This window comes from Anarhichas minor, unplaced genomic scaffold, assembly GCF_050575085.1.
Source record: "Anarhichas minor isolate MPS153535 unplaced genomic scaffold, ASM5057508v1 ptg000021l, whole genome shotgun sequence".
Taxonomy (NCBI): domain Eukaryota; kingdom Metazoa; phylum Chordata; class Actinopteri; order Perciformes; family Anarhichadidae; genus Anarhichas; species Anarhichas minor.
The window spans coordinates 10,650,482-10,667,900 of record NW_027466467.1 but is presented as its reverse complement, the minus strand read 5'-3'; the positions used below and the strand labels follow the sequence as shown (position 1 = coordinate 10,667,900).

The following is a 17,419-nucleotide window of genomic DNA, read 5'->3' as shown; positions in this document are numbered from 1 at the left end:
TCCTTACAGATGGGATTGTATTGTCCACAAACTGATGCCTACATTTGCTCATTGTGGATTCCTGTTTGGATCTTCTTTTTATTTTTTCTATATATGTTGTCTGCTATGACGTCTGCTAACGGAGTCATTGCTGTATATGTGAATTTTAGCTTTGTAGAAAGACGATCTTGGTTGCATCTAGTTATTTTCTTTTATTTAATTCACTCAGCTTGGCATGTTCATGTTATCCGATTCCTTTTTGGGGGAAAATGAGATATTCTTGGTGTTTGTTTTTTTGTGTGCTGCAAAACTGGTAATTGTAGCGCAGTTATTGAAACCATAAGCACATTGTCTGTTTGAAATTCTAAAACACACTTTTTCAATTAACTACACATGATTATCCACATTCGACTTATTATCATTCACCTGCACCCACATGCACACGTGAAAACACCTGTAACCAATTAGATCCCTTAGCAATCAAATTAACACTATAAATAGGATCCAGATTTGTTCTTTAATGTATATAACTGAGGCCAATTTTGGAGAGAGAGAGAGGACTGTATTTGCAAAATACTATATTCTAGTTATAGTGTAATGCAGTAACTTTGTAAATGTAATCTTCACTTACTAGCTGAGGAATGTCTTAGCTAGCAAATTCCTTAGAAGTGTGAATTGGCTGCTAAGAAACATCTGTATTTCTGTCTCATCAAAAGCAATCAATTATGTAAACCAGAAGTCTCTGCATCATCACAAGCCACAACATATATTCCAAATATTACAGTTTTATGGGGGCAACCAATAACTTAAATTTAGCTACTGATCCTTCTCACATAAATGTATGCTATAAATAACTATCTAGTGTTTGATACTGCCCCTGCACCTGTTACAAGCAAAATAATTCAACCACACAGGCAGCCAACAACATAAAATCTCTTCACAAAGCTGAAAACCCAATTCTCATAAACAGAACAAAATGTCACTTTTTTTTCCAGAGGAGCCAAAAATACACGAGAGTCTAAACACACAACAATGTCACCCAGACGCCAACTGGAGCTGTTACAGCAGCCATTTTGTTTCAGGGCCTGTGTTCGTGTGCATCTGCATATCCGATAGCGAATGATGAGGCGCAGTGGAGCACGGCTCACTCGGAGTGGGTGTTAGAAATGGCTGGTAGCCATATCAACAGAAAGAGATGTGTGGTTTTATGACAGGTTAGGTGAGGGGGGAATAGAGGGAGCAGAAATGAGAAGCAGAAAATGGTAAAAGATGAGTATAAAGATATAGAGGCTGTCAGACACACCTGGCCTGCAGAGCGAATCCAATTGTTCAATTTTCAAACCTGCTGGAGAGGTCTGAACAGATAAGATGAATGAACACCTCCCCCCCCAACACCTATCACTGCTCTTAAGCAAGGCACATGAGCTCAGCAGCTAATAATTGAGGAGTGTGATTGAGCTGGATGACGCACAGCAGGTGTCAGTGTGTATTACGGCATCTGTGTGAGTAATGAAGCAGTGTTTTGCTGACAGAGGCATCTGCTCCACTGACAGAAAAAACAACAACAACAACAAGTGCCAGAAACTCATAGCTTCAACTGCACTGTAGGTCTGAACTGAATCTTCCAGTGGCAATGTGCCCTTTAAGAACGCATAAATCAATTGTGTTAAACTGGGAAGAAAGCAAGTACAATCCATTATTCTGACTCGTGTAAGTGGATCTCGAGCAAAGCTCTGAGATAAAATTAGGTCGGAGAGAAGTTAAGGTGGCAATAGAGGAGAGAATCCAACCCTGGCGGCTATGATGATAATTATTTCAGGAGTAAAAGGATCCATCAGGGATCAGGGTTGTCACAATAAAATAGAAAAATAAAAATATCAATTTCAAGGGTAAATTCAGTGTAAATATCCCTCGCATCTGATATTATATACTGTTTTAGTATCAAAGGTCAGCTTCTGATACATTGCCCCTTACACCGCTCTCTCTCTCTCTCGTAAACATTGCCTATGGCCATTTGAAATCCTGTAATGAGTTTTTCCAGTTTCTCACCTTCTCTGATGAGCTCAAACACATCTCCGATTGAGTACATTGCGATACTGAGGCATGGCTTAAGGCCATATTTGCAGCCTCCGCTCCCAGTATGGCTTCCCGGGACACAGCTCAGTATGTTGCGCATTTCCCAATTATCCGAGCAGCCCACGATTTAACACTAAAAGTATGTGATAGTTGCTTGTGTTTTTGTTTTGCACTATCATAGGTGATTTATGATATTCCACTTTCTAAGAGGTGAGGAGGCATATTTTGGTAGCATGTGGGATTGAAGGCGTTCAGAAGAAAACAGAAGCATCAGACCTATACTTGTCTTGTGTTTTTGCAGGAGAGGATGGAGACAGCTTACTGAGAATTAAAATTATTTTGAGAGTATTTTTATTGCACTTACCCTGCCATGGCCGCTTTCCCAGCCCTGAGCACATTCATGCATCTGTATACTAAAGGTTGGTTTGGCCAGTGTTTACTAAAATGCCCTCACATTTCACAGTATTTGTTACATTGCAGTACAGCTATACTCGGGACATCTACATAGATGAACAATCTAGCATCCAATGCTGTGACACAGACACGTTATAGCATCACATACTGTCATGAAGACTGCAGGCAGGGCTTGCCTTCACAGTCATGAAGAATGATAGCAGCAAGTTCTTTCAGTAACTAATCTTAAACTCAAAGGTGTTTGGACTTGGTACTTGTTGCACAATTATTGAAACCATGTAGCCTATCTGTTGACCAGGTATGCTAAACCATAAGCACATTAACTGCTTTGCACTCGCTTTTCATGTGTGCAGTGTCTCTGTGTAGCCTACACTGAATCAATCAAAGTTTATTTAACAATGAACCTGTAATAATAATGCATAGTACTGGCTGTGTATAGAGTGCTATACACCAGCAATAAAGTCAAAGTTTGGGGTAAATCAACTCTTTTTACAGTCAGACTCATCACAAGTCTCAACACTACAGCCTGAAACATTCACCCAAGTTTAAGAAGCATTTATTTAAATAAATTTAAAGTTCAACAACTTAAATGAAAGAGAACAAATGTGGCTTCTTACAGATGATCTCTTATCCCTGAAAGCGCAGTATATAGCAACACGGAGCTACCTGTTGCAGTTAGCTATTTGACTATATGACAGTGATAATCCCAATACTTTCTATAAACAGAATACTATCCCATCTCAGAGGTTCTTATGGTTGCAGCTCTTACAGTATTGTTCACTTCATCCAGGAGCACCTGGGGCAAACTGTTGGAGATCGGGAGACTTGGTGTCAGGATTGGTTTGTCAGACTTGGTTTGTCATCATACCCAGCTGGGTATCCCGCCTCTGCACACATGCCTCTATTCACATTCACAAATAATTTCCTTCCATTTTGCTGCTGCGCTCTAGTAATCCACACTGACACTCAGGCAATATTGAAACGGTTAAAGGCCAAGCATGCTCAAACATACTTCCTCCTCCTCGCCTCCCCCCCTCCCAACATCTTTCTAATGTCCTATCTAAGCTAATATAACTCCATTCTCCTCTTCTCTACTCTCATTTCCTTCTTTGTTGTACTAATTTAACTTCCTTTCATCTCTCTTCTCTCCTCCATAGTTTCTAATCACAAGGTGTGCACATCTGTACACTATTCCTCAATATGCCATTTACTAAGTATTCTGTCTACATAATGCAACACAGCAATCATACACTGCATCGACCTAAGGGTCCATTTTCTGAACCAGTAGTGTCACATGGATAAAACATAGCCAGCAATTAGTGGGCATTGCAGTACTGTTTCAGTGGAATACGGTGCATAAACTTGATCTAAAAAGAATAGTACTCAGCAGTGGCTGACTGTAGTTGGCCTGAAGGTTAGAGAAAAGCAAACATGCGGTCTGAATGTTTTAAGTTTGAATGATGCTGTGAGGAAAAACTGAAGAGGATGACAACAGTTGTCCTCCAGCTGCTTGTCTATCATCAGTGTGGCCCAGAGTGAGTCATTTAACTCCCATCTGCTGCAGTGGAGCACCTCCGTGGGTTTCTGTTGAAAACCTGGTGTTTTATGGTCAGCTCCAGGATGCTAACTGTGCAGGTGCAAGGAGTGCCTTGCGGTAAAACAGTATGTATACACAGTAAAACAGTCCTGAATAAATTAATGCAATAAAGCACACAATAGTCTGCCTCTTTGAATTGCACCACCTAAGGTTTCATCAATTTATTCTCACTCATAAGATGTTTCCAGTTGTTTCTTGTCTTTGCTGAGGGTTTGATGTTGGTGGTTAAGCTTGGCAGGGATTAAATAGGCGAGGTAGGTTTGTTGTATCTTTCCATCGTGTGGTGTGATTTGCCCTGTGCCCTTTTTCTTTTCTCTTGTTTAATTCTATCCTTGCGTGGTCTTGTTTGTTTTATACTGTTTGGCATCATATGGTTTTGTAGCTGATTGTAATTGTTGTGCTGTCTTCCTTCTGGCACGCTTTGTGAGGAAGAGCTCTCAATAAATACTGTATAATGAAGTGCGGGTCAAAGTAGTGGCAATTGAGGAGAACAGATGAAATATGATACAATTGGAGATCAATCTTGAGAAATGTAACGGAATGCTTTTAAAGTCTTGTTGTATAGTTTTGAGCTTCAAAGTGTGACATGAAAATGAAGGCTAGAGAAAGCACATATCAAAGGCAGGGTCTGGACCAGGTTGCTTGGAGTTACTATAAATGATGATGGGAACGTCATCAGTTGTTTCAGATATTTAGTCATAAACCAAAATATTGGACAAATTACAATTTGATCTGATGGGGCCAAGTCATTACAATTTACACATTTGATAAAGACATTTATGTTCGTCTGTCCGTGTGTGTCCATGAGCTGTGTATTTCAGATGTTTTGTGAATTACTAATGCAACTCTCCACTAAAGACACAGCTGAGCAACCATGCTGTAGTGTCCTTAATTCATAACGCATGCATCTGTAAATAATCAGCAGCAGTCATTGCAATGCTTAACAATAAAAGATAAAAATGAAAAAAGACATAATGGTGTCCAAGTGAGAACTCCTAAAGCAGACTAATTATAAAAAAAAGAATAATGTCATTGAGCTCACAAAAAGCAATCAATAGGAATTATGTTTTGTAAATGTCACATTGATTTGCACATCATGGTGTAGATATGTGTAAACCTACAGGTACCGTGCAGCTTACTGACAATTGAAAATAATTCTTTATAACACATTACATCTCTTCTATTGCATGAGATGTGCACATTTTCACTGCATGTTATATTTTTCATAAATACCAGTTTACGTTTAGAAAATTGTTTATATTTTCTGAAATATGAAGGAGCCAAAAAAAAAAAAAAAACGTCATTATGCAGCTGGCTTCGTCCGTTTAAATGTTTTTTTCTGTGTAAATATAAATGACAAGATAATGTTAATCTCTTTAATAAATATGCATTTGAGGCCTGTGGCAAGAGAGGACTGTAAAATCTGAAGCAATCATAAAAGAGCAGAGCGCCTTTGATGTTCAGATGAAACAAATGTCTTGTTTAGCGGAAGCGCTCTGTTTCTTTCTTTCTATCTCAAACACACACGCAGACACACAGACAGACACACACACAAACACACTCTATGAATTTGTTTAATTTTAGGAAGTGGATAAGTCACGTGTTACATCACGTCATGAACACAAATCCAGAAAGGTGCATCATATTATCATTAAACAACACAGTGTTTGTGTCTGTATGTGTACTGGAGGATTCATGTCAATACAATTTCTTGCCGCCGTTTTTACTTGTCACAGAAGAAACACAGGTGCAATAAATAACATTAACTACGGCTCAGTTCCATTAAAGTGGCCCACTAAACCTTTTAGTGAGCCAGTCTAAAAGGTCTGTTGGTGTGTTATTCAAACCCTCGTTTAAGGTTGTGTTGCCTTTTCTTCAGAGTCAAAAGAACCATGCTGTACAGGTACGATGAAGTTAAACATATTAACCGTAATGCTTTCATTTTATTACTGATCAGGGTCTGTACCATCAAATATGATCAGTTGAACAAGTTTTTCCAATCTAACAAACCCTCTGTGTGACTTTAATGACGGTCAATCATGATTGTCTTATTTAAACTACACCTGTTGAGTGAATGAGAGGGTAGTTGACATTGTCAAGGAAATTACTGATGGCGCTCAGACGTGGTTTCTTACAAATGTAACGTTATCTTACCTGATGTGTTTTATCCAGCAATAACTTTAACAGCCGGGAAGTAAAAGAACAATCAAGACCCGTTGTTAATGTGAGTAGCGTTACATCCCAGTACAAAACACAGGCGTCGTAGCTTCAGCGAGACACGTCCCTTATGTGGCGTTTGGGTTTGTCGTCTTTCTAATTATATATTTTCACATTCTTATACTTCAAAAGTTATACGACTAAAAGCATCTTTATTGATGTACAAAACTGTCGTTTTTAATTGGCAAACATATGTATAACTCCTTGCACAACTCAAACGGCATCAGAAATGTATTCGTTGTTGACGACCCTACATATTTTTCCCATGGTGGTCCACCGGAAGGGGCGAGACTTTGCCTCTATCTATATACTCTATATAGGAACCTCCTTTTCCAAAGAATATTGAACATTTCTGTTGCGGGCACAAATGGGTCAACATAATAGGACCTAATGCCTGTAAAGCATGCCTGTACATACACTGCTTTCATACTCATGTGTAAATATACATGCACACACACACACACACACACACACACACACATGTACACTAAATTAGTTTGACTCTGTGCCTGTGTTTGCATGGCTTTGTGTGTATTTCCTGTGTGCTTCTGCGGCCTCAAAGGGAATCTGTAAATAATACAGTGCAGTAAACTGACGAGAGCCTTAGAGGCCGCACGAATTCATTCATTCATTAGCCTAGCAAAATATGCATAAAGAAGGTGTGTATTTGTAGTGACCAGTTTTCACTGTCATGAGTAGGACCCATCTTTGAATATTTCATGTAGTTTTACTGCATACTTTCTACTGTCTTCTACTCTAATGCTTTTTGTTTGTGCTTCTGTGTACAATCTAGACTAGCAATAGTTCTTTTGACTGTCCTCATCTTCGTCGGCGTTTCTGTCTCTGCCGACAAACAAACTCTCCGGATAGTCATTGATGTCGCCTTTCTATCTCTCTCACTCTCTCTTTTCCTTCAGGAGCCGTTTTTTTTCCATAATGAAAATCGGCTGCTGCCTAATTAAACAAGCGGTAATTTCAGGAACATTAAAGTCATTACAATTAGGCAGAGAAAAGAGAGCAGGAAGAACAATGACATACGCTCTCATGCAGTTATACGCCATTTATTAAGGAACAGGATTTATGAAATCAATTACTAAAATATGTATAGGTGTGTGTGCGTGTGTGTGTGTGTGTGTGTGTGTGTGTGTGTGTGTGTGTATGTGCGTAAGGGCACTCAGTGGGCCGCTGTGTGTTTCACAGTTCTCCTCCACACCAGAGACAAAACAAAGTCGCTGCGCAATCTCACTAGTGTAGCTAGAAAAGTTGCTGAACGTAATCACACTGGAGGTTAATATCTGAGTGTTTGAATTTGAGGAAATTATTCTGCATATCCACCAAAACCACTTAATGGAACTGATCCCAATATGATTCAAGAAACATGTCAAAAATAAACACATTACATTTTATGATTAATCATTAACGACCATAAAATAAATACCATGTGAAAGTGGTGTGCTAGTTTGGTGGCTGTCAACTTTATTTTTTCTTTGAAGAAAGACTAAAGGCGGCCTTAAGAATAACATTTAGCAAGCAGTTATGTTATCTCTCAGCTGCAGATTGCCTCAAATAAAAAATGAATAATTTGGCAAGAATTCTATTTCCTTTTCCAACCGTGCCATATAAATTCTCAGCTGAGAAAGAAATGGTTTGATATTAAACCTGTAATAACATTATTAAGGTTTATGCTCTCAATATAGAGGCTCGAGGCACACTTATATTTGCACTGCTAAAGTGCACCCTTAAGTAAGCATCATCAACAGTACAAGCACTGCACGGACAACACAGACAGTGTCACAACAATGTTTCTGCAACAGATTTGCAACTGTGTCATCACCAGGGCTGTGCTGGAGGGCGAGACAGATATTTCTGGTAAGCTCCATGTGCAATTTGCCAATATGATATACATTATTTTTACTGCGTACATCTGAGATGTGACGTAATGCCTGCATCATGAAACATTAATATGTATGCTTTACAATGGTTTCCAAGAAGAGGAGAACTGTTGCAAACCAAATACTCAAATTAATAAGATGAGCAACAATCATAAAAGTGCTTTCTATTTTAAACATGTTGCGTGTGGGTGTCGACACAATACCACTATTAGTATTATTATATCCTCCAGGAGGATCGTGCGTGTGTGTGTGTGTGTGTGTGTGTGTGTGTGTGTGTGTGTGCGTGTGCGTGTGCGTGTGTGTGCGTGTGCGTGTGCGTGTGCGTGTGTGTGTGTGCATGCCTCTATGAGTAAGTGTGCTCTGTGCCTGTCCACGGCTAATATCGCATTCTGCTGCTGCAGCAAACCACATAATATTTTGGGTGGTCAGTTATGGCTCACACTTTCTCAAAACACCTTTTATTACCTGTGTTATTCTGCCACTGACTACCTGGTGACTACTCACCCACAACTCTTAACCGGTCCCCGGCTGGTTGGGGCGGCTAGTGGTAACAAAGCTGAGAGTAATTGTCCCGTTATGTGTTGAGAAAATGATCCTATACTTCCTAAGCTACATTAACCAAATGCATTATCACGAAGCGTAAAACAAGAGATGTTTTGGAGATGCGTAGTTTTCATGCAACACTGTAGATACACCTGGTGTAGTTGAGATTTTAGAGGTGCATACTGGCTCTTCTGCCAGCCTCTGTGCCCTGAAGTTACCCAGATATCTCTTTATTTAGCCCTGCACATAAAGCAATCAGTGGGCATAACATATCTTGTCTGTGTGCTTTCCCCATACTGTTGCTCCAAAAGCACCTTATACTACAGTTTTTTTTGTAATTATATAAGCGTCACATGTACGCAATACAAGTACATGGCAATTACATAACTTTTCAATTCAAAGTTGAATATTAATCCTCAAGTATTCCATCTTAATGTTCTCCACGGTAACATATCCAGAGCTGAAAACCAGCACATCTCACTGACTGCGACATTTAAATAACTTCACCTGAATTACACAAGAGCCTAGCACACTGATAATGATGATGATGATGATGATGATGATGATGATGATGATGATGATGATGGATGATAGATGTTTAAAGACAGATTAAAGGCTCTCCCATTAACATTACATTTTTCTCAGCCAGTGTGAGAGCACAAGCTGAGGAGACGGGCTGTCATTTAGATAATTTCGCTCAATTTTGCTCCCACCTTTTTCTTTAATGACAATAATTATCTGAGGAAAACATCTGTAGGATGTCTCTCATCCGTTCCTCCTTTGTCTGATCAATGTTTTGCTAAATCACCAATGTGTTTCCTATTCTTCCTCCTCTTCATCCTCCTGCTATTTCACTCACACTGTCTCTGTGTCCCTAACTGAGTTTTTCTCAGGATAAATTAAGCTAAATTCATGAACCTGAGCATGGTCATTGTGTTTGGGTACAAAGCATCTTTCTTGTGTCTTAATTCCCTCCTTGGCACAGTATGTTGTTGCTCAATCGTATTTGGATTCAGGGGTATTTAGATCTTACTCACCCCAGTGGTTTCTCCAGTCGACTGGCTGGCGATCCAACAATCTCCCCAAGAGTACAGAACGTCTGACCCAAAAAGTCCTGGAGGGAAGAAAGGAGGAGGGGAGGAGGGGGGACAGGGTGACATATATGAAGTGAAAAGACAAGAAATCAAAGTCATAATCACAGACATGAACTAAAAGGTATTCTACTGCCACTGGACTTTTTGCCAAAGACTATACTCTTTCATGCTCCTTCACATTTGTGGGTCAGAGTTTTAAATTTTTCACCAAAAGAAATTCTTGAATTTTTTTTTTGTACAACATATTAGGTTTAAAAAAAACATTGGGTAAGTCATAGATTGTAGTCGTGTCTGCAAAGCTTGGTAAATTGCCGTCAGCTATGAAAAAATATTCTCTTAATGCTCAAAGACACCATTACTGTGATCTGCTCAACAATGTGACATCGTATCCAGTTTTGTTGTGAAATTGAATTGCAATCAAAGTTGTCAATGTATGCAAGGTAAGCATAGTTTGATGCAGTGGTTCCCAACGGGTCTAGCCTCTAGCATTCTAAAGCAACATGTGATTATCTGCATTGCCGTTAAAGAGTGCAAGTAGGGCTTTAAACTAACATTTCAAAATAGCAGTTCCAACTAATTCAGGCTTATTCAGGTAAATAAGATTTGAAGCATGAAATGCCAAACTATAACCACCTAAATACAATGCTAACAGGAGGGATGCACTATTCAAAGGGAGAACATACTTTGACATCAACCTGACCCGTCAGATGGTTTGTTACACAGAACCATCTGAGAAGTCATCATTGGAAACTGTTCGGAAAAGGGCGGGCACTTTCAAAAAAATACATGGTGATTGGACGAAGCATCTCTCAGTCAAACTCTTACGGAAACAAGTCCAGAGAAGAGCAAAAACATCTTCGTCGAGAAAAGCCTTCAGAGCCATTCTCCAGTTCTGATGCTATTGCAGGATCTACGCTAACCTCTTTGGGAGCTGCCATTGTTGTTTAGAAACAACAGTCACCTCTGTGTGTAGTCTCGCACACAAATAGCTCCTCACAGGACGCTGATTGGTCCGTGCTCTGTCTTACTGGACACAAAGTCATTACTTGAAGCCTGACAAGATCGATTTTTGTGTCATATGTGATTCTTGCATGATCACATCGCGAAAATCCATCTGTCATGCATGGTAACTTTGACAAAAGACTGGCTTCAATAGGCTACTTATACTACAGACATGCATGTTGTAGTGCCTCTACTCATAGGCAGTGGTGCTTCAAAATAAAAGCGCTTATCTAGAAGTCAATTTGAAAATTGCAACCCACTCAGAACAGACTCCACTTGTGGACCCGTAACCCACCTGTTGGGAACCACTGGTTTCATGAATTGTGGAGGATTACAGACAAATGGGTGAAGTAGGAAGGGTTCACAGCACCATGAACAATGACTGAGTGACATATTTTCAGTCATACTCATGTCTCTAATTGGACAAAGTCTCTTAGTATCACAAAAGCATAGATCCGGTACATTAGACTCAGAGACAGATAAAAGAAAGTCATATTGTGTATTTGGTTTCAAGTTTCGCCACAATCGTTTTTTTTTTTTGTCTTTTTCTTTATCATAGCAAGGATGTGGGACAATCCAAACCAAAGACCCCTTTACTCTGGCCTTGACAGGCAGGTGCACACTAAATAATTCAGCATCAGGCTATGGTGCGTTTCATTTCAGTGAGCCTTTGGTCTTTTGTGCAGACGGATTTTGCTTTCTGTTACAAGGAAGAGCCTGTGAAATCTCACCATTTTCATCATGTTACAAAAAAAATGCTACAAAAGCTGCTGAAGGACATAATGACTGCTTATTTATTTTTATAATGTGGCTGCTGTGGAGCCCTTTGAGACTGCAACAGTGGCCTGTCCTCTCAGTTTATAGTTCTGATTAGTGTCGCCATCCTTCCTCCTGACGAAAGGATCATTAATGTGAGACAGCAGCCATGCAGTGTCAGCAGTGAGAGGGATGCTGGGACCTACGTTGAGTTCTGCGGGCTTCCAGAAAGGTTGAGCAGCAGCAGCAACAACAGCAATGACAACAACAACAACAATAACAACAGACATCATATACCAACACTTTACCGAATAACTAGCACTCCTGGCACTGCGCAAGATGGCGAGATGAGAGTGTAAAGACAACATGCTGTGCCAGAAGTAAAACCCAACGCACATAGGTGGAATTAAACCTAGTGATGAAAAAATGCAAACCCCACTTATCCAAATACATCAAATAATCATCAAAACGGATTATTTTGTACTTTTAACAAATGCTCTCTGTCACCATATAGTTCCAGCCTTATAGATAAAATCAACCTATCGTTCTCTAGTGAAACAAAAAAATATCATGTCATGTAATATAGTGCTGAAAATGGAATATTGCGCTTTAAAGCATTGCACGATCCAAGCTTTGATAGTAAAGCAGGTTTTTGCACAATGCCTATCACTGCAGAACCACAACTACAATAAATACAAAAAAGACCATATATGACTCAATCATAGCTAAATAGAAATAGCATTAGCATATCTGTAGTGCAATGCAGCATTTAGAACACATGTTGAAGTCTAAAAGCAAAGACATTGAATAAAGACAATAATGAACATTTGCATTTGGATACTTCTGTGATCAGGCAATAAAAAAGGGTTTGCTTTATTTCATCAAGAATAAACCATGCAGCAGGCAACACCCATTAGACCACTGATAAAGAGTTCGGCCAATCTTAAGTCACTTTCAACCCCGTTTTTCATCAAGCAATATTTACTTTCTTCATTTTCAGAGCCATTTAAGACAATAATTCAGATTTGACTCAGAACTGGCCTCCATTTATCTGTGGTTCAAAGTTAAATATGTGCACTCACATGTTTGGACAGGTCTGGGCTTTTGGAGTCAACATCATACCTGTAAGTAAACAAAATAAAAGCCATTTTACTTCAAAAGCTGTAGAGGACACTCTTATCTAAGTGGGGACTTACTGATTGATAAAGGCACGATTTTAAACAATCCCTGGTCATCACTGGGAGCAGAGAAGAAATACTCTCACAACACTTATCTTATTTTGGCTTTTCAGATGTTTTTGTTTATTTTTTTTGTCAGTTTGAGGACAAAGTGTCAACGTCTATAAGCGAAATGAGTTGAGAGTAGTTTGAAGAAAGAAATTAGAGAAATAGAACAGAGTAAAGAAGGACAAGAGAAATTAAGATATACTTTTTATTTGATCCTTTAAAAACCACGGTATGTAAACAGGTGGGTAGACTCATGAGAGATAAAAAGACAAAGACAAAGGCTCTCACATTAAACATCACACAAATTCAAAATGAGCCAAGATAAAAAAAGATCTTAGTTTCTTTTCAGATGTTACTAAAGGTGGGGCCGAGTAATTGGGGAAGGGTTCAACAAGACCTTTTTTCCTCTCTCATGATAATGAATGGTGGACCTGATCTTATTTGCATGTGAATAAAAAGCTATGAAAGTGAAGGGAGGCTATTATGTGATGTGCCAATATTAAACATCCAATGAAACGATAGATCATGTATGCATTTCTCTCACTATTAATATATATGTGATATACTGTAGAGTTGTCTAATAGCATCTAATGCATTTTTATATTGTGTGGTGGCGTAGCTGCAGAGGATATAAAGACAGGTAGTGCTAAGGGTCAATCTGTTGAAAGAGCTTTGAGGGATGGTTGTTTAATGTGATTTCAAATGGAGATTATTTGTATCCATGTGTTAGGCTGGCACGCAGTGGCCGGACTTCGGAAGCAGGAGGACGGACACAGAGAGTACATGTAACCCAACCAGGTGTTTATTTCACCGACGAAATAACAAAACAAATACATGGCATAACTCTTCAGGGACCACGGGCAGCATGTGGTCCTGGCAGCGACAGACTCGATGTAATTATGGCAGCCTTATATAGTCTGAAACTAACGAGGACCTCCACATTATTGCAAGATAGGCGACTCTGCCCCTCACTCTACCCCACAATCCCCTAATCTACAACAACACATTAAAATAGATGCCTAATGTTCTAAAGGTCAATTCTCTATATGATCTCTATTATGGTAAAACTTCGCCAGAGAGAGCATATCTGGCCCAAACAGAGGATTCAATTTTCCTACAACCCCTCTAGTAATTCCCACATGGTACCTTCCCGGAACTATAAAATGGTGGTCTTGTACCCTGGGGACTCTTTTAAGACGAACACCCTGGAGAGGAGACACAGCAGAGGTAAGTGCTTGAACATGCATGTTATTTGACAGCACCATTAATATATTCAATCATTTAAGTTACAAATAACCAAACTAATAACATGTTTGTGTCGACAGGCCTGACCTTCAATAATCACTCCTGAGACCATATCAGAACTGTACAATAAACATTCAACTCAGTGTGTGAGTCTCTCATTGTCTTGAACAGTCCACAAATGCCTGCAATGGAGAGGGTCTTTGTCACACCATGAAAGAGCATAACCACAGCAAGTGCTGAGGCAGCGTTCTTTCTTCTTTGTGTGTCCAGCCTGTAAAGAGCTGGCAGTTAACCCTTCAACTTGGCCAGCATCATGTTACATTATGCAAGAAAGATGACCCCTTTTGTGTAAGAAAGCGATTTGATTTCACTGAGAAATCCTCAATGAGAGACAGAGAAAGAGACTTGATTACAACTGCGAATGGTTATAATGAATATAAATATCCCATATACGTCAAAAACGAAAGATGAGTTCTATTGACTGTTTTGCTAAACCGCTCCCCTTTGTTACTCTTAACCCCGTCAAGCTTTCAGTTCTCAAACAGTACATAGCTTACAACGGCAGATTTTCCTCTCAAAATTCTTGATTTCACACAGAAGTAGACAAAAGCAGGCTCCTTATTTCAGGCCAACAACTGTGGATTTTGTTGGCTGACTGTCTATAGTTTATTTCATCATCTGAGGGTAGCTAACATAAGCTTCTGCTAACTCGATTGCTAAAACTCCATGAGTTGGGATAAACCTCCATGTTCAGCCGACAAATGTTTCCAGCTGACATGTTTTAAGATAAGAATCTCCATAAAGGGCTCTCTCTTGGACATGCACTTGATGTTGTGCTGAAAAACATGTCCCAAGCATGAACGTCAATTGATGATCCATGTAGAAGACGTGAATATAAAGCAGCAGCATTGATTGTCTATCGCAGTGTAAAGCTACTTGGGCCCAATATTATAGTAATACGAATGCAATTAGAATGTTGTTCATCTAACCCCAATTTGATGGTTTGGATGCTTATCATAGAAAAATAGACTTGGCCAAGCAACACAGAGATACGATTTATGCTTTGATTAGCCAGGCGTGCTAATGCTTGTAGCCTACTTTAGAGCAGATAAACATGCAGGGATCGTCAAACTTTTGCATTTGTGTTTTTGGTTTTGTAAAGGATGAAAACAATGAAACAACACCCTCCAAACTCTTCATATATTGCTCTTATTAGAGCCTCATGCAAACCATTACGGTGAGCATCGCTGTTCGGGGGCGGAGATATCGAAAGGTCAATTTCTTAAGGGTGAAACAATTGAAGGGCTCTCAATGAGATAGAACGGAGGGTGTGAAAATAGAAAAATACAAACACAGGAAATGAGGACAGAGGGCAGGAGAGCAAATACAATTCGGATACACCTTCAAAGGAAATCCACTCACAAGTCGAAGCGAAGATTCTGCTTCTCCTCAAAAAAGTAGTCCAGGATGTACTTTCGAACAAAGTCTGGGTTTAGGGTGTTATCTATCACCTCTGTTCTGCCAAACTGTGGAAGCAGAAAGACAGATGAGACAGGTGAGGAGGGAAATTTGATTAAATGAAAAGCAAGACAACAACACATTGTTTAATAAACAAATACAGTTAGTGCTGTTGTCACCTTGCACTTTATCATTTTGTTTTTTTCTTCTCTTTCTCAGACTCTTGCTTATCACACATGCATATACACATGCACGGGCCTGATTAATGGAGGGGCTTTCACACGCTGCTGTTGTGCAGAGGAAGCCAGGGGTTTGTTTCCTGGTTCCTTGATCCTCACTCCTCTCCCACATTAATTACACCAGGATAACCCACTCATCAACCCCACAGAGAGAAAGAGATAAGGGAAGAGGTAAGTGTGTAGGGAGAGACAGAGAGAAACAACGTTGAGAGGAAAAGAGAGGGTGAGAAAAACGGCTGTAGATGTATGAAGAAAATGGGGCAAAAGTGGAGTGGAGGGTTTGTACAGGAAAGGGGGGGGGGGGGGGGGGAGTGGGAAAAGAGTGGGAAGGGAGAGGGGGAGAAAAGCAGTGATTAAGGCCTCCTAATTAGTGCGATTCTCACTCCCAAAGCAGGGAAATACCAGAATGCCAGATAAAAGGCTGGCAAAGACCCAGCAATGCCACACAGACCCAGCAATGCCACACGCTAATAAAAAAGCAGTTTCAAATATGAGATACCGTATACTGTGTACATAAATCATTGAAAAGCCTCCTGGAATGAGTGAACTTCTTTATCATGACATTTAGTTTCATTTATATTTCCCAAAAAAAGAAAAAAACCCTCTTAATTCCAGTCATCATAACTAGTTCCATGTTCTTCATTAATCGAATCTAATTAATCGAATCCGTCATTAATTTGATAAACTGCTCGAGTGGAGATTCAATTCAGGCACTCATTGGAATCAGAGTATTGCTGTTTTATGTCTCTTGCCTGCAGTGCACCATAAAGATCTAATCATACAACTGAGCTACAACTGTGTTAGAGCCCGGCTTTATTGGAAAGCTGCCAAACTCTACAATTTCAATCAATGTCACGGAAGCCATTTGCAAGTATAGGAGTCGATGTTGTTTTTCCATAATGTAGACAGCAGGTACTGTAGGTGGATGTGTCAGTAAACCTTTCCATTTTAATCAATACGGTGAACACAACAAATACAATGTGGGCAATTAGGACAAAACAACTGCTACAAAACCATACATTTTAACATTGTTACACAATGTTGAACACCTCTTTGAACTCTGTTTTTTACGGTTACATCTTTCTCTGTGTGAACTCACTGTCTGCACATCTAAATTTAACACCGACGAGGAAGAAAAGTAGAGAAAAGGACACTGAAGTTAAATCCATGAGCCACCCATACATTCTAAGAGAACCCGAGGTGTTGATGAGGCTGTGAGCGCATGCTAGTAAAGTGGCAGGTGATAGCAGATGAGCTCCATAATGTGATTTCCCTGCTGAGTGAAATAGACAATGCAGAGTTCATTAGGTACTGCTGGGCTGCTGGAGCTGCTAATGAGAATCCCACACCCTCGACATGTACAGATGCAGAGCAGCTCACACACGTACAGTCTACATATGGCAAATTGAACTATTCAGGGTAGCAACAGCTACAGTACAGACCTGTAGTGTCCGATATTGAAATGTTAACATGTCACTAAAATACAGACACAGTGGGAAATAGAGGCGACAACAGGACATGAGTCTAATCCCAAACCTAACAAAGATTTCATTATCTTCTTAGAGCACACATGAATCACCTCTGGGGATTTGTGCTGTATGAATGTCCTGTAGCTCTTTGGCCAGCATGTATTCTCCTCGTACCATGTACAGCCAACAACATGGTGCTGATAAAATGAGCT

The 17,419-nt window shown here is 39.8% G+C and overlaps 1 protein-coding gene across 2 annotated transcripts in view; it reads right to left on the bottom strand.

Moving 5' to 3' along the window:
• Window positions 1-17,419, bottom strand: part of cpne5b (copine Vb) — a 90,023-nt gene that overhangs the window by 48,750 nt on the left and 23,854 nt on the right. Inside the window, exons 4-7 of one of the 2 annotated variants that reach the window (XM_076096312.1) lie at window positions 15,464-15,567; window positions 12,653-12,692; window positions 11,777-11,791; window positions 9,756-9,832 (exon numbers count right to left, since the gene is read on the bottom strand). In XM_076096312.1, the coding sequence (XP_075952427.1) occupies window positions 9,756-9,832; window positions 11,777-11,791; window positions 12,653-12,692; window positions 15,464-15,567 (236 nt within the window). The remainder of the gene's footprint in view (window positions 1-9,755; window positions 9,833-11,776; window positions 11,792-12,652; window positions 12,693-15,463; window positions 15,568-17,419) is intronic. The other variant, XM_076096311.1, reaches the window with a different exon arrangement.